Source organism: Panthera pardus, unplaced genomic scaffold (assembly GCF_024362965.1).
Source record: "Panthera pardus isolate Hobbes unplaced genomic scaffold, ASM2436296v1 HiC_scaffold_15, whole genome shotgun sequence".
Classification (NCBI taxonomy): domain Eukaryota; kingdom Metazoa; phylum Chordata; class Mammalia; order Carnivora; family Felidae; genus Panthera; species Panthera pardus.
The window spans coordinates 79,623,113-79,645,505 of record NW_026526710.1 but is presented as its reverse complement, the minus strand read 5'-3'; the positions used below and the strand labels follow the sequence as shown (position 1 = coordinate 79,645,505).

General features: G+C 41.7%; 2 protein-coding genes across 3 annotated transcripts in view; one reads left to right on the top strand and one right to left on the bottom strand.

The window, feature by feature from the left end:
• The window catches only part of CCDC102B (coiled-coil domain containing 102B), a 189,025-nt gene extending 185,041 nt beyond the window's left edge, over nt 1-3,984 (bottom strand). The window contains 2 exon segments of the mRNA XM_053902822.1: nt 1,055-1,183; nt 3,768-3,984. The gene's annotated coding sequence lies outside the window, so the exon portion shown is untranslated.
• A 76-nt stretch (nt 3,985-4,060) lies between these two features.
• TMX3 (thioredoxin related transmembrane protein 3) overlaps nt 4,061-22,393 on the top strand; it is a 45,817-nt gene continuing 27,484 nt past the window's right edge. The window contains exons 1-6 of one of the 2 annotated variants that reach the window (XM_053902825.1): nt 4,061-4,280; nt 5,324-5,378; nt 12,183-12,222; nt 13,570-13,693; nt 20,771-20,816; nt 22,179-22,259. In XM_053902825.1, coding sequence (XP_053758800.1) covers nt 4,235-4,280; nt 5,324-5,378; nt 12,183-12,222; nt 13,570-13,693; nt 20,771-20,816; nt 22,179-22,259 — 392 coding nt within the window. In that variant the 5' untranslated portion in view covers nt 4,061-4,234. The remainder of the gene's footprint in view (nt 4,281-5,323; nt 5,379-12,182; nt 12,223-13,569; nt 13,694-20,770; nt 20,817-22,178; nt 22,260-22,393) is intronic. The other variant, XM_053902824.1, reaches the window with a different exon arrangement.

The window sequence follows — 22,393 nt, the reverse complement described above, 5'->3', positions numbered from 1 at the left end:
CTGAACAGAATATTATGTTGAGAAATTGCTCCTTTGGTTCCGGTTTACTATCGTGATTGAAGGTTGATGTGTACCAAGTTCAAATTATTTCACTGCATTTATTTAAATGTTACATAAATTTCATCTTTTATCTGTAAATTGTGGAATATTTACACTAATTTTCCCCCTGGTGTTAATACACAATTGGTTTTTCTGGACAAGAAACCTCAATTTAATCTTTTTTTGGTGTATTGCTAGATCCCATTTGATGACATTTTATTTGGCATATTTTGCATTTTTGTTCATGAATGAATTGATCTGTACACTTCCTTTCTCAAAAATGCCTCCTCTGGTTTTGAAACCAAGTTTATACTCACCTTTTGAACAAATTGAGGAGTTTCCTATTTTTTTTTTTTATTTTCTGGAAGAGTTTGTAACAGACTTTTTTTTCATAAAAGCTGGATAGCACCTTTTTTATAAGACACTTTTAAAAATTCTGATTCAGTTTCTTTCATGGTTATCCTATTATCCTCCTAGGTCTTGAAGTGATTTTGGTAAATTATTATTTTTATAACTTTTCAGTTTTGTTTAATTTTTTGTCTATATTGTGTGAAAGTTGTTTATCTCTTTAACCTCTGCTGTCTATATCTATGTCCCTCTTCTGTTCCTAATATTAATATAATTATACTGAATAAACTATAATGGCAACAAAATCAAAATAACTGATTTCCTTCCATCATTCCTTTAAATATTTCTCTGTGTAGGTATTCTTCCCCGATCTCTGGATAAAAATTCTAACAAGCCCATCTGGATACAAGATGTAATTAAGTTGAAAGCACAATTCAATTACTTGTATACTCAGTCCTTAGTATTAACAAAATTCTGAACTAGATTTACCATCAAAAAGTTTTCTCTTTCCCATCCTAGAGACTGTTTCAGGCTGGAAACTCGCAGTGGGACTGGGGGTCTTGATTGACCTTCTCTCTCTTTTGCTTTCCCAGCTCGCTAACTGGGGCCTTTTCCTTCAAGAGTTGGCATGTAGACAGGGGAAACGAGATGTGTGCAGTTCTCTTACCTGAACACCTGAAATTGGCCTCCCCTTCTCTGGGGCTGAAGGATGATTCAGCCTGCCTCTTGGAAGGTGTCCAGGAGAGGATTTCTGGATGCTTTAGATGTTTTCTCATGCTCTCTATTTCCGGACTCCCTAAAACAAGAAATGTGTCCATTTTATCGCTTGCTTCCAAAAATCTACTTGTGGGGCACCTGGGTGGTTCAGTTGGTTGGGTGTCCAACTGTTGATTTTGGCTCAGGTCATGGTCTCATGGTTCGTGGGATTGAGCCCCGCATTGGGGTTGCTTGGGATTCTCTGTCTCCCTCTTCTCCATGTCTTTCTAGCTCTTCCCTGCTCATGCACATGTGCTCTCTCAAAATAAACTCAAAAAAAAAACCAAAACAAAACATGCTTTGGGACTTCCTTTGAGTCTCTGTTTCAATCTTTTTTTTCCTTTCTAAATGAGTTAACACATGTAGAGCATTTAGAACACTGCCTACCTCAATATATGAGCCTTATGAGTGATAACTCTTGCGACCCACCAGGAAGTGAACGGCACGAGGGTCCAGTTTATTCAATGTTAGGTTCTCAGTGCAGTTTCTGGCAAATAAAACAAAATGAACATCCCTGTGTATCTTTTGTGCCATCCATCCTTTTTCTGCTTTTTTTTTTTTTCACCCACTTCTTAAGGAGACTTTTTAGTTCACTAATTTTCATCTTTTTCATTCTAAAATAAAAAGGTATTTGCATCTATACATTTCCCTGAGATTTTGCTGCATCCTACAATTTTTGTAGGCATATTTTTTGTTTACTTCTAGGTATATTTTAGTTCCTATTATTTATTTTTTTTTTTACAAAGATGTTCTTTATAAGTGTTTTTAAATTTCCAGATGTGGGAGATATTTTTATCTTCTATAGCCTTACAATCTTATTGTTGTAGTCAGAGAACACATTGATAACACCACACTTTTTTCAATCCGTTGAAACTTACTTTATGATACGCTTTTCTTTTACCTCTTCAATATATGTTACTACATCCATTACCTACTTGTTTAATGCAGAGTTCTATAAATGTCCACTTTGTTTTTAAACTTTTGTTCTTAGGGTCTTTGTACATTCCTAAAAATACATTGAGAACTCCAGAGACCTTTCTTTAATGTGGGTTATATCTAATAATATTTACCAAATTATAAGTTAAACATTTAAAAATACCATTTAAACCAGGAATAAAACCATTAGACGCCAAGAAATAACTATAAAATACTTGATTTTTATTTCTACATTTTTTTTTTTTACTTCATGTATTTTACACAAAGCAATCTAAAATGAATGGTATTTTCTGAATTTATTTTCCTTCCACACTAAATGAGGTCTGCAGGCCAGAGCAACAGAATCACCTGGGAAGCTGTGAGAAACACAAATCCAGACCTACTGGTTCAGATTCTCTAAGGAGTATTCAGAAATCTGCTTTATCAGGTTCTCCAGGTAAATGATTCCAGTTTGTGAAGCCCTGTTGAACACCATATAATGAGCACCTTTTCATTAAAAATTAAAAAAAAAAAAACTTATGTAGCTTTATTTGCTCTTAAACTTTCATTGTTAGGATGCATATACAGAAAAGTACAAAGCTGTCAGGGCAGAGCTCAATGCATTTTCACAAAGTGAACAGATCCATACACCTAGGACTCAGATCAAGAAGAAAAAACCTGTACCTCCTTCGAACACTTTTGATTTCCCTGTTTTTAAGCTTATGTACAGAAACTCATACAGTGAGTGCCTTACTTATGAAGTTGGGAAGAACCTAGCATAACTCCCAGGGAAATTGGTCAAACATTCGTACCATTAGCTCAACTAGGTTGACTGAAAAGGGGAGGAAAACGAAGGGAGAGAATTCTACAGCGGTAAAGAGATCCTGGGAGGCCCTGTGGGGCTTACAAGCAGAACAGCTGAGTCTGAAACATTGTTTCAAATGGCAACTCCATCATTCAGAGCTATTAAGTAAATTACCTTTTCTGAGCCGCAGGATATATGATCCGTATTTTGAGAACCGTAGGAGGATTAGCTATTTCTGTATGTTGAAGTCAGAATAAACTAGTTACTCAATTAAAAAATGTTTGAATCTGCTGAAGGCCTGCACTGGATACCACGCTGTATGTATAAAATGGGTGACATCTAGGGCTTGGTCTCAATCAGATCATAATTTAATCTTCTAGTAATTAGGAATAGAGATTTATGAGATCACTGCCTGTTGGAATCTTGAACCTAAAGTGAACTGGGTGACATCATAATCCATTTCTATTCTCATAACACATGTTCAAAATTGATTTAATCTAAATCCTCTGGTATTTTATGTCTGATAAAATTTTCATCTAAATCAGATGTAGTGATTGCGGCAGGAATATGTATAAATATTTGTCGTTGTGTATGGAAAAATAGCAACAAGTATTTTCTAATATCTTACTCTTATAAAAAATAATCAGAAAACAGGTGCAAATTATCAATTACATCATAAGATCAACTTCAATTTTTCAGGTTCCAAGAGAAAAGACTTTTTTTAACGGAACCCTTTTAGTTGGCAAAAAACAAAAAAACAAAAAAACCCGCATCAATGGCGCTTAGCACCAGAGTAGGTATCTCATTCTGCAAACAGGTTCGAAGAGTCCATATTTTGGAAATGTACGGGGGCTCAGACTGCAATCCATAAGCTTCCATTTTTCTGACACCTGCTGACACCCACCTCTTTTCACGAATTTGATCGCTCGCTGTCCACGAGGAACAAGCCAAAGTGCTGGCCAAACTAAACCTGAAGCAGCGCTAGAGTTTACCTCACTTTACCCTCTAAGTTTAGCTGGCATTTAACTTCCCGGAAACGCCCCCGACTCTACACGCCGCTCCGCCCCTACAGGAAAGCGCCCGTAGGCTAAGTTCCCACGCTCCCGGAGGCCGCCGGAGGCGCACAGAATTTCAAGGTGCAACTGCGCAAGCGCTGCGGTTCTGCGCATGCGCCGCGGTTCCGCGCATGCTCAGAGGCGGAGGCCGGCGAGGTCCTGGGAGAGTAGAGGAGGCCCGCCTGCCCCGCCCCCGCCCTGCGTGCAGAGCTTCCCTTCCGCGCGGCCAAGGCCAGCTTCCCTTTCCGGGAGCTCAAGCCTCGGCCGCCGGTGTCTCTTTCTTCTCCGCGGCTTGTGCAGCTCTCCCGTGGCGAGTATGGCAGCTAGGAGACGCGGGGCCGGCCTGCGGCTCTGCGCCACTGGTAAGGACCTCGCGGGGGGCGATGGGGGCGGGGGCGATGGTGCGGGCGCGTGCTGGGACCTTTCCGGGGTGGGGTCGGGCCTGGGCCGGGGTCTCCCGCCAGCGTGCAGAGAAGCCCTGGGATCCGCCCTGATAGCCCCAGCTGCCGGCTCCTTCCCCCAGAGTGGCTGTGCCGGGGACCCGTGCCTGAAAAAGATGCGCCTGTCTTCCATTTGGTTCTTTGCTTAGTGTGACAGGAAGTTTCAATAGCGCTGACTCCACTGATAGGCGTGATAGTTTCAATAGCGCTGACTCCACCACCCCAGCTTGGGGCCAGACCTTGCTTTGGCTTTAGGTTCCGAGTCATTGTCACGTCTGATGAATTTTTACCCACCTGCGGCTAAAAGAGATGGCCAAGGACGGGTCATGGTCAGGTTGCCAGATTGTGCACTGTGAAAAGTGATCAGAGTTTGTGGTGGCCTTTCTCAGCCTCTTGCCAGCATCAGGTACCCTGGTCCCCATTAGTGTGCTCACTTCCTCGGCAACCGTTTGGTTCCCGTGCCGGGCTGTGAGAACTGTTAGTGGTAGAGGTGTAGCTCAGTTTTGTTTTCTATCCATAAAGTGGGAAAAAATAATACATAGGATTTTGAATGGCAGTTGGAGTTTATACAGAGGAGAAGGTAAGTAATATTTCTTATTACTGAAGAGATATAGAAGAACGGTTTCTGTGTCTGCTAAAAAGAAAAAAAAAAGGTAGAATGGCCAAAAGGAAAAACCGGATGAAAGTAAAAATATGTTGAAAGAGAACCTCTGTTCCTCAGACTTACAAGCCAACATAAACCTTGCTGGTCACTGTATAGTTGCCTGCAGAGCAGATATTTAGTAAACGGATGAACTGCTTATACTTATGCATTGTTGGTGCCTCGGAATGGATCAGTGGTGGTTTTTATGGTAGTTTGTAAAAAAATCAAAAACATTTTATAGATGACTAAGCATGTAGTACGAAACAATAAGTCAGCTTTTATTGTAAACATTTTGTCCTTTGTTTTCTTTTTTTTTTTCCAGTTTTTTTACTTGATATGGCTTTCTGTAAAGGATTTGTGGAAGATTTAGATGAATCGTGAGTATACCTGTTTTTAAATAGCGTTTTAACTTCTTTAAACTCTGGCGTTATCTGAATATTTGCATGAATTTAATCTTTTCGTAATAGAGGTAGTCACGATCAGTATTTATATAGCACTAATTTTTGTTTCAGAAGTTGTTCCAAGTCCTGTTGTACTCAGAAGAGTTTACTAACAATTCGTATTTTGTTTTATCATTTTTCATTGTGTTATGTTTTTCTGCTTGTATCACAACTGAGCAGGTGTTGGAATTTGGTAACTATACTATATATTTTTATAGTACCATAGCATTAATTACGAGGCTTTGCTTATACTAGGTCAGTAGTGATAGTGAGGAGTCCAGCTCTAGACAGACCGAAGTCCTACGTGTGATCTCTCAGGCCTGACCGGAGGCGATTATAAGGCTTTTCCTGGCAGGCCTCAGCAGGGAAGCTGTCCTCCCCACCCCAGACTTGGTGCACCAGCGCATTGCAGACTCTGGAGGGAGTTGTGATCACAGACTAGGCCCCTGGGCCAGCTTAGCTCGCGTGGATATGTGCCTTCCTTGCCCAGTTGCCTCTTTTGAAGGCTTCTTATTGGGGGCCTCACCCAGAGCACTTCCTAGGCATCTCCTCTGACACCTCTTTATGTAGGGGCTTTGCTGAAGGCACTTTTCTTTGCTTGGACTCTGTACTTTTCCACTCCTGTGTCTTTCCATCTTTCATTCTCCTGCCCACGTGTCCCTAAAGGGACGGAAGCCTTTGGTTCAGTGCTCCTCTCCAGTTAGATGAATTCTTTTGTCTATGCCACGTCCGCCTGACCCGCACCTGGTACTGTTCCACTTGGAAAAAGGGAACACTGAGGAGCTGCTGCCTTTTTTACTTTGTTCGGTTGGGTTTTTTTGCCTGTTGGCTTACATGGTCATAGTGAGTGAATAAAGACTTGATTATTACTTTCAGTTTGGTTTGTTGTCCTAATTAACTGCCTTTACACAACAAACTTGGTACAGTAGCCAGGCGGTCATTTGAGCACAGTGCTTTTCTGGAAGAGCAAAATTCCTGAGGATCCGTGGAGCACTCCACTAGCTATGCTGATGGATAATTGGAGAGTGACAGCAGATGGTTTGCACAAAATGTTGATTCTGAAGGGAACCGTGGTTAAGGTGGAGGTAATCTGGTTAAACTTGGCAATGCCTTGAGGGCTGTGTTAGTGTAGACTTTCTCCTTTAGACTGCTCTGACAGTGGGGACATCTGCCGAAGTAGGGGGAGGAAGGGACAGATGAGCAGGCGTGGATACCTACGACCCTGCTCAGCAGCGTGCTGGGTGAGTTTGCCAGGTTGGGCCCACCTGTGACAAGTTTCCTGTCACTGAAAAACCTGTCTGACGCATTCTCACAGAGGCCTTAGTGGTCCTGCGAGCCATCCTGGCGATCCCTTGGGTCTACGTTGAGAGATTAGGAAACCGTGGATAATGAGACTTACCCAGACTCAGATTTCTAGGTTTCTCTTCGATGCTCCTGCTTATTACCAAACCCAGGGAAGCCTCCTCATCTCATCAGTTCAGTCTGTCTGAGACTGAAGTCCGGGGTTCACTGACACAAATAATCTAGACCTGGAAAAAGTAGCCACCACCAAGATAGCAAAGAATGAGCAGCACAGTGATGTAAGAGGGGGAACCGAGTGCCCTTCCTTGGGCAACTGAGGCATAGACCTTTCCTAAAAAGTCTCTGGGTCTGTGTATTCGATAATGGGGTCTCATAGGGAGAGATTGATGGGTTCCTCACCAGGGACCTCATGGCCAGATGTTAAGCAATGAGAGGCCTGATGGGCGGTCCCCATGAGGGTCAACGTGATGACAGCCTATGTGACTGTTGCAGGCAGTGTCTCCTCCAGATCGGCGGAAAAGCTCTGAAACATTTACCCAGACCTTCAGCAGGTATTAGGCTGAGTCCCTCTGTCCCCCAGGGTAGGCTGGAGATCTTGTGCCGTGGGCAGAGTTTCCTGGGAAAGTTGGGGAGAACTGCACTTCTTGGGCCTTTGCGGTATCAGTGCACCCTGATACCCTGCGACCTTGATGAGGAGGATGCATATGATGCCTCCCAGTTTGGAGTCCACGGTGACTGGTACAGCACTTTGGCCAGGGCTGGCTCTGGGTGAGTGCTTTCTGGCCCCTGCTGCTACGTGTTTTATTGGTACAGATGTATTGTCTGTGTGAACTCCCATTCACCTTTGTTCCTAAGCCCCACTGGGAATTGCTATAATGAGGGCCTTTTTAGTGGAGCCTGTGGAAGACGGTGAACCTGTTTGACTACCGGCTCTTGGTGCCGTTTTCTCCCCAAAGCATTATTGGCTGCCTGGTGAGTAAACAGCCATCCTGATCTCTGAGTGAAAGAAGACAGTGGTCCGTGAGACTGTTTCTCCATTCAGTAGCTCCGTCTGGCCTGTGCACAAGGCCTCGGGTACCGGGAGACTAGATATTCGTTATAGATCCCTCAATAAGAAAGTGCTGCTCTTGCCACTGGTGATACCTGACATCGTGAAGAAGGTACTGGAGGTAGCCTGGTCTGTAGCAGGTCACATCACAAATGCCTTTTCCAGCATCCCTCCCTACAGGGCTGATGACTGGTCAATCTCCTTCACGTGGAATGGATTCCAGCACAGCTTTATGTCCTTCTTCAAGGCTGTTCAAATTCCCCAACTGTCTGCTATCAATGGGTAGGCCAGAGTCGGGAAGAAATCCTCCTTCTGGAGGGGGCATTGGCTTTCTGCTTATTGATGACAACCTCCTAGAGGGCCTAGAGAGGGCACTGCCCAACAAGGACCGGATGCCGTGATGACTCACGAAGGGCATCGTGGCTGGACTGTTAACACACTCGAGGTACAAGGACCTAGTTCCCAACTGAAATTCCTGGGCCTAATCTGGGAAGTGGTATGACATCCCATTCCACAGGAAGTCATTACCAAACTTTTGACCTTATTTGACCCAAAAAATAGAAAAAGGGGCCCAATCCCACCAGGGGTTGGTGGACCTATTTGACTACTGATGATGTTACAGAGCCCATGTGGAGATTTGATAGAGCCTTTCCGTTAGGTTACCAGAAGGGCTGCTGCTCTTGAGTGGGGCTCCAACCAACAGGATACCCTGGAGGCCCTCCAACAGGCCGCCAAGCCTCCCCCTCTTAGCCCCACTGATCTACATCTGTCATTTGAGTTACACCTCTCAGCAGGCTCTCAATTCGCTGACCAGAGCCTATGGCAGGAGGACAGCCCCAGAGGCCAACATGGACCAACCTGTAAGCTCCCCAAGTTGGCCGAAAGAAAGGTACACGCCCTTTGAAAGACCATTATTGATCTTGGGTGAGTGCAGTGGTGGGCTCAGGAGCAGAAGTTCCAGTCTTGTTCCTAAATAGGGCCAGCTCTGGATCCCCAGGAGAATGGAAATGGAACTTCTGGGAGCCCAGCCGGCATCTTGCAACTTCATGGAAGGGTCTCAGGCCCTTCCGCCTCCCAGACATAACACCAAAGGAGACACTGCCGCCTCTGGCCTAATGGGGGACCTGATAGACCTTCAGGACCACCGCTGGGCCTGGTTCACTAATGGCTCCTCTGGCTTAACTTGTAGGAATTGGATGTGGCTGCCATCCAACCTGAAAGAGACCTGTCCTTCAGCGAGCATGGGAAGGAGCCCTTGCACAGCGGGCAGCTTCATGCGGTGTGGACGATTATGACAATGTCTGCCCCACCGTTCCCCCACCTCCCGTTTATTGCTCTGGCCCCAGCAGATGAGCTCTGCTATGTTTTCACTCTCAGGTGCTATAGCTAATGGCTTGGCCATTTGGTTGTGTAGCATATAAAACAGGATCCCCTGTCGAGATGAGACATTTGCATGAAGATCATTTCTGCTCCTAGTAAATGCTTTTTTTCCTCGTTATTATTATTATGACATACAGTGTCATGTGAGTTTGAGGTATTCAGCGCAGTGACAGTTGTGGGCCTTACGCAATGCCCGCCAAGATAAAATGTTTTGTAACCTGTGTGAATGCCCACCAGAGAGGCCCCGGGCTGCAAAAGGAAACCTATCCAACGAGCATATCGTGCTTTTAGCTAAATGTGGAGACCGAGTCGTTCTCCACTCTAAAGCAAGCATATGCACGGTACGTTGGCTCCTGGATCCGCGAGGATGGCCCGTGGGAATTCCGACCCCGTCGTAGATTAGGTTGGCAGTGCACAGCGGCCACGGTGGTGAGAAGACACTAAAACATTGTGCAGAATGCATCCCGTTTGTCAGGCCCCGGGCCAGGCTATTAACGCTGCCCCAGGTAGTTTCCTTCAAGCGAGTGGGCTCGGCCATTTGCATCCCACCCGTGGCGTCCCACTGAGTCTTGCTGTCGGTTGACACCTTCTTTGTGTTTGGCCCGCCCATCTCCATTCCACTGCATTCCGCTGACTCCAGCCAAGCTCCCTGGGCCCTGCAGACTCACATTTGCTTCCTGTTCAGGTTCCCTGAGAACTGCATCTGATAACAGCCCTGCGTGTGCTGCTCAGGCTCCACAGCGATAGGCCCAGTCACGGAGCATATAGTGGGCTCTGTGCTCCACACCCCTCCTAACCCACAGGGGTACTTGAGCATTTTAATGAACTTTCGAAGTACGGGCTTGATCCCCTGATGGGAGGGGACAAGATGACCCCAGTCTGGACTACACATCTCAGGTCTGGGTCTCAGTGCAGCAGTTCACCAATCAGGTACTTTTCACTAGTGCCGCATGGTTGACCAGGTTGTCTGTCCCCTTCCTTCAATTTTACAGTTACTGACTACAGTCTCTGTTGGGGGGGGGACCCCTGTAAAGGACTTGCACACCCTTCCGACTCCTTCCCAAAGACTCAGATCACTGAGAGATGAAAAGGCTGTTAGATATTAAGGACTGGGAGACGGTAACCTCCTCCATTTACCACTGGGTGCAGAATATGGGGTTTTGCCTCACGAATAGTGACCATCAGTTGAGTTTCTGGTTCAACAGTTTGCCTAAGGTGGCTGTTCCACTTTGCCCGGGTAGCTCCATGTGATAGATACTGGTATGTAAAGTACAAGTTTATAGTAAATGGAGCAAAGGTAGAAGATTTGGGCTTACCAACCTGGGAGATTGATTAAGAGTGCCCATAGTGCAGGACAGACCGTCTGTGTCACAGTCGGATAGATGTGAGCACCTAAGAGCTCAGATACTGGAGATACGTTCTCTTTGTCTTCATTGTAGGTTTAAGAATCTTACTAAAATATCCCCATAGAGACTTTCTGTCATTGCATTCAGTATAGATTTTGAATATAGATCTCTGTGCAAGGTATTAGGAGATGAAATGAGCATACTTTTGGTTGGATAATACATAAGTAACTATTGCATTTGTGGAAATGGATAAGAATCATAAAGAGGATAAAGATGATATGGAAAGATTGTTTCTAGCTATGAGGAATTTAGGAAGGCATTATAGAGTAAGAAATGCTTTTAGCTGAATAGGATGTGAACACGAAAGTCAAATAAACATGTGAATTTAACTGATACATACCATAGGGTGATTGGAAATTGTAGGGTGCTAATAATATTTGAGTGGAAAGCTAAGTTGCAGCTAGTACGTGAGTATGTGTAGCACTTTATACTTGTTTTTGTAGGTGGTGGGAGGGTACCGAGAAGGTGTCAAATAAGAGAGACATGATCAAACGAGCAGAACAGTGTTTTAGGAAGATTCTGTGGCTGTAGGGTATTGTGCCACAGGGTCCCCAGAACACCCCCAGGTTGGGTAATTGACTAGGCGCACTCAGAGGACTCAGCCTGTAGTCGGAGTCACAGCCATAATTTAGTACAGCGAGGGGACGCAGAGCAAAACCAATAAAGGGAAAAGCCACGGGGGGTGAATTCCAGAGGAAACCAGAACAGGTTCCAAGAGTCCTCTCCCAGTCGAGTCCCATAGGATGTGCTTAATTCCTTCATCTGGAATTGTGACCACAAGCGTGAAATGTTATCTACTGAGGAAGCTCAGTAGAGACCCCATGCTTAGGGATTGTGGTCATATAAGCACCCTCCTGCCTAGTCTGTACCAGGTTTTCAGACGCCCACAAAGAAAGCAGATGTTCATCATAAAATCACATTGTTTGCACAGCATTAGAACAATGAGCCATCTTTTTGTTTTGCTTTGTTTTCCTCTTTCATGTTTACTTTTGAGAGACCCCGCGCGCGAGCAGGGGAGGGGCAGAGACAAAGGGAGATAGGATCCAAGGCAGGCTCCAGGCTCCAAGCTGTCAGCGGAGAGCCCGCCGCGGGGCTCAAACTCCTGAACTGCAAGATCATGACCTGAGCCGAAGTCAGACACTTAAGTGACTGAGCCACCCAAGCGCCCTGGAACCATGAGCCATCTTACCAGGAAATGGTAGAAACCGTCCTGAAATTCAAATTCCCAGAGACCAACGGAGGACCGAACTTGTTCAGGAGAGCAGCCTCCGATCAGCTGTGTTACCTGCAGTGCACGGGTGTAAATGGGGCAGAGAGGCCAGGAGCTGAGGCGAATGCCTGTGTTTCTATCAGGTCCCACCCATTTTTTTTTTTTTTTTTTTTTAACTGTTGATTACTTTCTCAGTTCTCTACTTTTTAAAAGATGTTTTATGTGTAAGATTTAGAGGTCATTTAGTAAAAAAAATTACATAAAAAACTTGTTGATAGAATTTGTGCCCTAATATTTATCAGTTGATTATCTCCACCTGTTGTACAGTGGAAACACACACACACACACACACACACACACGATCAGAGGTTGGTTTTCTCATTTTTGTTTTATAGGTTTAAAGACAATCGAAAAGATGACATCTGGCTTGTAGATGTGAGTATGTAAATTTTTCTGTTTTCTACCTCTGCTGTTGTGTTACTTTCTAGTCTCTTCCAGACAAATATGGTAGTATATGGTTAGTACTGGATGTATATTAGTCAATTTTTGTCAGGTAGTACTATTTGGCTTACTATATTAAAATGAACCTCAGCCTTAAGGTTCCTGGCAAGGACCGGTTTTTGCTGAAATTCTGAAGAGGTTGACGTATGGATTATGTTGAGGGAGATTGTGGTATGACTTTACTACAGACTCCACTCTGAAATTTTTTATATCACTTGATGGTCACAATCATGTTTTCGTGTTAATAGGGAACAAAATCAAATTTTCGTTTTCCTTTAACTCACTTTCAAGTTTGGAATGTATTTAAACCTCATGTTTGGGATTCCTTTTAACTTGCCTCAGTAAAAAATCAATGGCAGCAATAGAGATGGAATAAGAATAGCAGAGTTGACAATTGCTAAAGCTAAGCGATGGGGCACGAGAGTCCATTGTTTAATTCGTTCTCCTATTGTGTATGTTTGAACGTTTCTATGTTAAAAGATAGGTAAGTCTTGAGGCACCTGGGTGGCTCAGTCGGTTAAGCGGCTGACTCTTGATTTCAGCTCAGGTCATGATCTCGTGGTTTCTGAGATTGAGCCCTGCATCAGACTCTGCACTAACAGCACAGAGCCTGCTTGGGATTCTCTCTCTCCCTCTGTCTGCCCCTCCTCTGCTCTCAGGGTCTCAAAATAAACTTAAAAAAAAATAGATAAGTCTTGTTTCATGAAGGCACAACAGTTTGTTACACCTCCACCCAGCCCTGTGGTGATACTGAAGAAAGAGGAACGGTGGTTTCAGTTTAATCAACCTGACTTGTGCTTATGCCAAACCAGTCATCTTAGTGATCCCCCGTTTGCCTTGCCGGTAGTTATTCTTAACGTAGCAAAGGTACCTACTCTGTTGGGATTTTTGTAATAAAAATAGAAAGTGTTCATCCTGAACACTTAAGGGATGTGTGTGTGATGTATGTGTGTTTGGTGATTTCATTTTATATATAACGTAGACTCACTGTGAAGCAAAGATGTTTTTCTTGTAAATAATTTTAAATAGGAATTTGTAGTCATTTTACATGAATTTAAGGTAAAACCAGTTTTGAGGAATATACTAAGAGTTGAATTATCTAGATTCATGTGTGTGTGTCATCTTTTGTTGTGTAACCACCTTAAAAATTATATTTAGACTTTTGGTCTAAAATGGACTCTTTATCAGAACATTTAGTCAAAGAGATTGCTTAAAAATTAAGATTGATGTACGTAATAGCACAACATTTTACTGGTGTCTTTCTCCCCCCCCCCCCACAAGTTTTATGCACCGTGGTGTGGCCATTGTAAAAAACTGGAACCGATTTGGAATGAAGTTGGTCTTGAGATGAAAAGCATTGGTTCTCCAGTTAAAGTTGGGAAGATGGATGCTACTTCCTATTCTAGTAAGCATTTACTCTCTTTTACTCTTCTCGTAGTGAAAGTGCTTTAATTACATGAAGCATTCTTCAGGGTAGGAAGAAGAAATATCTATTCTTTGCTTATGTAAATTAAGGTTATCTTAATAATTGAAGATTATATACTTTATTGAGTGAAGTGAATCAGCCATCAAATGTGTAACATGCTGTATGCGTTACTCTTGTGCCTGACAGACGTATGAGCCATGGTTCTAGTTTGAGCCCACTTGAGATGCTCCGTTTACCTGAGGCAGCTGCAGACGTGTGAGTGTGAAGCTGTTGGTGTTGCCGTGTGAAGTCAGAATGTGAGTTGTCGTCTCAGTAGCCTGAGATGGCGTGTTGGAGGAGTAAATAGGGACTTTAAAAAGTTGAGTTGAGTCGGAATGGATACAAGGGAGGATCAAGAAAGTATTCACGTTAGAGAGAATATTTTGGCAAAATCGTAGAGTTGAAAATGAGCGAAGTTTGTTCCAGAGAACGAACGCCTTTAAGCAGAGCTTGGCAAACTACCGTCACGGAGCGAACTGGCCCGCAGCCCATTTTTGTAAACAGAACAAACCCAGCCCCACTCGTTTGTTTACTGTCGTCCGTGTCTCTGTCCATGTTCCACTGGCAGAGTCGAGCAGGCTCTGTCGAGCCTGACTTCTGTCGAGCAGAATGGAGACTGTTCTCCCCACGGTGCCTGAAATACTGTCTGACCCTTTACAGAAAGAAAAGTGTACTAATGCCGACCTGAAAGGATTTGAGAAAAGAATTAAAGTTGAGTGAAGTATGAGGTATCCTAGAAATTTGGAAGGAGCAAGGCTTCGGAAAGCAAAACTATATTCACTTGCTGCTTCTGCCTGCCACTTTAGATATTGTATTGCCTTGTGTCTTTTATTGTTGTTCTTTTTGGTTTTTTGAGATCTGAATGATGTAGCACAGGTAAAGTCCTTGTATTCGGTACACAGAGGTCCCCTTTTCCTTTAATCAGTGAACAAAGCGGAATTACGTGGTGCACGTTTCTTTGTAGGAAATCAGGATTGTACTCAGGGTACAGCTTTGGAAAGGGACGGACCTGTGTTTTGATCCCACGTCTGCCATGTGCGGCTTCTGGGGCTTCGGGGAAAACCTTAACCTCGCAATTGTGGTTTCCATGTCTGTAAATGGGGGAGTGATAATCCTCAGGGTTGTGAGGATTGTATTAGCGTTTCCTATTCGAAATCGTTGCCACAGTGGCCAGCGCATGTAAGATGAAGCATAAGACCAGATTTGAGGGGGACCTCACGTCCTAGTGTTTTAGATTTTATCCGTTGTGAACTAAGAGGTAATACGCGTTTTTGAGAAGGCACACGGTTAGATAAAAATGTTTTTGGCAGCGACAGGTAGGATAGCAAAGAACGGTTAGAGACAAGATCACCTAGGTCAACTTTTGTATGCATCTTGGTGTGGGATGCCGGGAGCCCAGACGTGCTGGTGACCGCGGAGGAGAGAAGAAACAGTAACCGCTCACAGACATTTTCGAGGCTGAGATCACAGATGTGATGAATTGGTTGTGTGTACAAAGAAGAACCATCAGAAGTAACAGGATAAGATTCTTAGCGTAGTTACTGAACTGCACCACTGCTGGCTGTATGGAAACGAAACACTGACTTTCTGTGCGTTTCCCTCTTCTCAGCTGTTGTGAATCTATGGCGTTTGGCCTAGTGATGTTGGAGAACAAGGCGCTGGGGTCCAAAGAGCCGGGGTGCCGTGAGGTGTGAGGGCTGCAGTCGCAGAGTCAAACACGAGTTGTTGAAGCCCTGAGAGGAGACCAGAGGGATGGCAGGAGTTCTCGCCCAAAGAGAGAATGATACGCTTGGGTTGATTTATTGAAATGAGCTTTTAACAGTGTTTGAGAAATTATTGCTTTCAACTGTTGTTCCCGAAAGTATGTTCTCATCTGTTGGCAGTCTTGTTTCATCCTGTCTTGTTGGTTAGACACGCGTGTACTTAAACGTTCACCAGCATAGTCCTATTCACTGAGACAGTTTGTTTACTAACTACCGCGTTAGTCTCTAGAGATTAAAGACAGACCAAAACGAATCCTTCTTGTCCAGGAAATGGCTAGTCTCATAGAGGGAACAATATGAATAAACCAACAGGTGCAATAAAGTCTCAAACACAGCAAATTCCTGTGATCGTTTGAATCATTTAATGGAGTAATAGAGTAAAATAATATGTAAAGGGATATGGGTATATAAAGAAAAATAATGAAAAAAATAAATAATAAAAATAATGCTATGGTTTACATTAAATGAATTGTAATTCATTAGCTTATTGTTTAGTGGGTATTTAGTGCCCGTGTGTGTCACTGTTTAAGTGACCCTGTGATGAGGGGAAACGTAAGATTTTTTCCTGAGTAGCTGAGAAAAAATGTTTTAAATGCTGTGATTAAAATGCAGTGTTCTTGTAGGTACTGAGACTTAATATGTGGATTATAGCTTTTTAGGTGCTTTGTGGTGGGACTGTTTTTCATTCCATTATTCATAAGCCATTTAGAGGTTTAAATTTTTGTCTCTGATATGTGATTGTTACAGATTTTATTTATTGTTCACTTAGCATTGTGTTGTATGTTGTGTTGAGTTCATAGGAAGAAATCTCTATAGAGCATGCAGAGCACCTTACCTCCAGCAAAGCACCTAGCGTTGGGAAAAGGGATAGGGGACTGGTATGCAAGGACCACCTCTGCCAGAGACTGTGATGGGTGCTTCCTACACTTTATATCCTTCTCCTTGGATGTGCAATGCTAAACCCTCCACTCCCTTTCCCAACATGTGTGGTGATGCTTGCTTGTAAGTCCTTGCGACTACCTGAATCATACAAACATGGCTTATTGAAAAATCATTCTTTTGTTGAAAAGTTGTAGGGTCAGTATTCATTCAGCAGGTATTTAATGAGCACTTACTGTATGCCAGAATGTACGAGGCACATTGTAGGCATCTGTGATACATCGGTGACCAAAACAGACAGAAATTTCTACTTTCACGGAACTTATATGCTAGATGGGAGAGACAAATGATAGCCAGTAAGCATAAGTTAAATTGTCATACTATTTAGTATTCGATATCCGTAACGGATGCATTTTCTTCTTTATTATGCAGTCAAGGTGGTGGTTTATTTGTTATTGAAAAAAGAATGTTATCTTCCTGGTATTTTTAAAAAAGATTTAACATATTTGCAAACTACTGTCTAGAGATTACAAATAGATTTTTGGCATGTAAATCTTAAAATTCCCTTAAATACCTCAGTGCAGCTCCAGTATGGGCCTTTTAGTAGAACTTGGAATCAGGTAAATAACTGAAATTTTTTTTTTTTTTTTTTTCAAACTAGCTGTCAACATTATGCTGTGTCTAACTGTAAATACTAAAGGATTGGTGTATCATGTGTATTTCATCCGCTCCATGGGTCACTTTTCAGGCATTCACAGCATTAGTGTTTCTCAGCGTTTAGTCCACAATCTACATTAGGATTACCTGGGCTGCCCAATATAAATTTAGACTCTGAAGACCCACACCAGCCCCACCAAATGAAAGTCTTGGAGATTGGGTCATGATAATCTGTGTTTTTAACAGGGACTTCAGGTACTTCTGCTACCCACATTGGAGAACCATGAAGTATTATTCCAGGGAACAGTTAGTTATAGGGCTTGGAGAGGGATGGATTGTTCAGTGATCAATTACGGAAAACCTCTCAGAGGATGTGACGTACCTTATTCTCAATCATGTAATTGCACAGATTGGAAGTGCACATCATCACACTCAGCAGATCTCTGTGTATCGAATTCTTGAACTAGGAACTTGAACTATCATGAATTATCCTGCCCCGTGTGTTTGGAATTGTGTGAAAATTTTCTTGATGCGTGGTTTTAACTAATAATGCTATAATCAACGTTAAAAAACTATATAAAGATATATATTTTAGTCTCTCTTCATTGAGAACCAGAATCGTTTCTCATTTGTAAGTTAAAACAGGTCATGATACTCTCTGTGACAGTGTACTGATTCCTATTACAAAACCGCTGAAATTCTAGAGGGTGGAGATCAGGGATGTTTCTGTACATCCTACAGTGCACAGCAGCCTCTCCCCACAGACAAGAGTTATCTGGCCCCAAATGTCTGGAGTGCCAAGACTGAGCATTTCTCAAACAGAGTCACTGATCAAAAGGCTTATAATCTAGAAAGTAAAACCGATTTGCAAGTATCATCTGTGATCTCCACCCTCTAGATACCAGCAGCACCCGTCTCCCCAGCCCAGCCTCCCACTAATTTATGGCGACCAAAAATGTCTCTAGATATCGCCCGTTGTCTCCTGGAGGGCAAAATCTCTCAGTTGAGAACGGCTGCCATATTTTAGATCTTTTTCATGTTAGACACATAGTGACACTCGGTAAATGCTAAAAATAGTATTTTGAGCTGAGGACTTCACATTAAGGCTGGCCCCTCCCTTCTCCCCACCCCCCTCCCAGCCCACGGTGTAGATGAAGTAATAGCAGGTAGTTAACAGTGAAATGACTGAGTGGTTTCAGACACCAAAATTAGAGGCAGAATTAGGACCAGATTCCAAGATCATCATGTTTCACATCCAAGCCTGTCTCCACTATCAAGTTGTTATCATTTCACGGAGAAGACAGAAAGGAAATAAGGGGCTGTATGTTTAACCCCATTTTATGAGCATTTAAAATGATACAGTTCCAGAGAAGTTACTTGTGTTATAGATGGGTTTGTGAAAGAATTGATCTCAGGTCTCTGCTATGAAAAAGAACAAAACGTTAAAACTTCAGTCATAGCCCTGCTACCGATTCAGTGCTTGCACTCAAACAAGTTACCACATCTTCCTAAGTATCAGTTTATCTGAAGAGTGACATTAGCACCCTTCCCTTCCCCTGCTCACAAAATTGTCTCAAGGCGTAGTTGAAGGTATACTGAAATCAGTTATAAGGTATTTTACATCGAAAGTTCTTCTTATTGTTCTATACGTTGATGTGTCAGCAGCTACCTAACAGATCAGGATCAAAAATAGAAAGGAAATGGACTTAACATTTGAAGATCTCTGTGTGCCAGGCTCCCTCTTAGATTCTGGTCCACATGCTTTCTCATTTTAAAATCCCATCCACAAGGCCAGCCAGATGAGTGCTGTCCTCAGAAGGGAAAGAGTTGCCAGATGATAAATGTGAAGTTGGAATCCTAACCTACATCATTTTACGTCTATAACCCATGCTTTGTTTGTGTCTCCTCTAGGGAGATGTGGTTTTAGGAGTCACTGTCAAGTCAAAATTATATCAGAAGTGAAGTTTAATGCTCAGAGTCTAGGTACTAAAGAGTGGGTGGTATACATCTGTCTCCACCTGACGCATTTGCAAACTGAGGCCAAGGAAATTAAGTGGTGGGACTTACATGTGGAGCCGGGATTTTTGTTCTGAAAACTGTTTTGAGAACCACCACTGCATTTTCTGAATGATTGCATATCTTCTTCATTGGTCTGTTTAAAAATAAACCTTACAATAAATTAAATTATTAGGGGCATATACACCTCTCTCCCAGTCAATTATATTCGTCTTAGTTGAAAGTAATAAGGGCTGATGTTCCCCCACCTCCTTGATTTCGGAAGGGGTCATTAAGGACATATTTTATCGCATAATCCCTCCCCATACCATTTTTATATTTTTTACTCAGAAGTTAGTCTCAATTCCTGTAGTCTCCAATTAGAATAGACTTGGCAGAATTAAATCCTGCAGTAGAGATGGGCACAAAGCAGGTATGTAATTGGTTTAAGTTCATCTGGCTTTTCAGAGGCAAGACCTCTATCTTCAGAACCTGAGTTATTTATGTTAACCTCTGCTGTCTGCGTTGCTTCCAGTAAAAACTTCATCACTGCCCTGACCCTGACCCTGTCCATCAAAACCAGTTCATCACTGTCCTGACCCTTTCAGTCACCTTTGTTCGTGTTCAAGGGAGAAACTCTATTAATGACAAAGGAAGGCCGAGAGATTTTGACTATTGTTTTGCCACAGGTTCACTCTGTCATTATTCTTGTGTATTGCGCAGTACCTAGAAACCAGAGATGGATGATTACTAAAGTGATTGGTAAACCAGAACCCACGTACAATAGTGTAGTGTCCTTCTACCCAACCACGATGAGATATCCTAGAAATTACTAAAATTAACAGTGGGAAAGATCATATGAATAAATACATTATATTTTACATAAACCGGTATGGTTGTGTAAATATATTGTATATTGTCTACGGAGACTGCTTTATTTCTTTACTGTCCTGATTGCCTTGATTCTGTAAAGGAGGTTAGTATTAATTTGCAGTACTGATTGCCATATCTCTTCAAGTCCTAATTCTGTATTTGATTGTTCTCGTTTCTTCTTTCCCTCAAAAAGATGCCGTTGTAGCAACTGTATCTCATTGTAATTAACATGAGGACTTCAGAATAATCTTTGAAAGTGACTAGAATTATTCTAGGTTATTACAGTAGCAGAAATTTCTAAAACAAGTAGATAAAGTTGCTTTTAGATCATATATAGAGTGCAGATTCTTTAAGTAATTTTGCAAATAAAATTTATCTTTTAAAAATTAAAATATAATGCAGTTATTTTAAGACTTAGAAAAGGAAAGCGTGATTTTGCTTGTTTTTGTTTTTTATTTATTTTCATTTTTTGCAAGGAGCCAATGAGACCTAGAAAAAAGTATTTGTCCTGGAAAATGAAATCAGATGACAAGTGAGACTTTATTTACATATATTTTTTTAACAGGAATATCTTTTTAAATAAGTATTCTTTTAACGATTCTTTTGGCATTTATTCCTTAATTTGTCATAGTGTTTTGTGCTGGCCATAATTTGGATTATTAAGTAATTGTTTTGTACGAGAATGTCATGTTTTTTCTTTTTTGTGTGTGAATTTATATTCTTTTTAAAGACTTAAAAACATAGCTATAAGGGTTTGTATAAATCTATATTTTTAACTAAAAGGCTCATTTACTACCTAGTTTCTCATTTAAAAAAAAATTTAGAATTATTTATTCTTTTTCTCATCAAGGCATTGCTTCAGAGTTTGGAGTTCGAGGTTATCCAACAATTAAGCTGTAAGTTGAGTGTTGTATGTTTATATGTGTATTTTTATTAGTTCACTCTGCTTACGTTTTATTACATTAATTTCTAGTAGCTTCCTTGGAGGATTGAAGACGGGTTCAGCAGTTTTTTCTAGGTGCAGTATGTGATCAGAGGAGAGGGACTGCATCTTTCGGCTTTTCTCTGTATTGAAGCGAATGTGGTGTTTTCGGCTAGTTCGTTGAATGCGCTCTGAGCGCTTCCTGTGGGACAGGCATCCTGCAGGACCAGATGACCAGCTGTCGATTATGAAAAAGGGCTTTTACCCTTGAGGAGCTCAAGAGTGTATTCTGCTGTATCATGTGAATCCCATCTCCTAACAAATTTTACTTTTCTACAATTAAAATAGACTTAGTTCAGTAGAGATGAAAGAAACCAAGAGCATCAAATTGAGGGACTTAATTCTAACCTGAAAGTGTTGATAAAGTATAATATAAAGTGTATGTATGTAAGTTGGGAGAAATGGTGTGCTAATTAATTCTAAAGGATTTATTTGATAATCATAATTTTACTGAATTTTCTCTTGAGTTTCTTCCTTATTTTGGTAGTGTGCGAGTTGAGGGATGATTTTGAAATTTATTTTTATAGTAAAGTAAGTTTTCAGTATTTTAAAATCTCAAATTTCAAAATTTGGCTAATTTTAATTTTTTATTTCTGGGGTTTTATATTGACTTTCCTCCTTCCCCTACTTGCAAAAAAGCATTTGCTAAGCCTCTTTTACTTGTGTCAAGTAAATTATCCTTTCTGTTCTTTTTGTTTACTTATAGGTATTCTCTTGTGCTTTCACATTTTTTTTTTTTTTTTTTTTAAATCACAGTTGGACACATAATTCGTTGACAGGCTTTTGGAAAATTATCATACTTTTCTAGAATAGGTGTTTTATGCATTGTTTTACTCTGTAATCTTAGAGCCTCTGTCAAGTTACTATGATGTTGTGTTGCTTACAATTTGTTTTCCCTCTACCAAAATACTATTAATTGCCTGTCATCTTTTTTTTTTAACTAGAGAAGATAGAATTGTACTACTTTGACAAGCTCTTGACCATGAATGTGTAGATTATGCACTTTACAGAAGGCATAGGTACAATGCAAGTATCAAAAACAGAGTAAACTGTTTTCATGTAATTTTAATAAAATGCAGCTTTTTTCTTTATATTTTGAGTTGTTGGTCCCCTGAAGCCAGTTGCCCACTGTATTTTACATGGTTATGCCGCTTCTAAAAACACTCTGCATTTATTATTTTATATTCTGTAATTTTATGAGACAGTAGTGATTAGCATTACGTACTAAAAGAGTTGAAATAATCTCAGCTTTTATCTTTTTCTTTTTCTTTTTAAGATTAAAAGGGGACTTGGCATATAATTATAGAGGACCACGAACTAAAGATGATATTATTGAATTTGCTCACAGAGTATCTGGGTAAGTTTTTATTAGGAAAGGCCTTTACTATAGGATACTAATATTTTAAAATTAAATGTGTTTTAATAAACCATATTGAATGCACATTTTTTAGGGGCTTAACCTAAGTAGAATCTGTTCATGTATGACAGAAG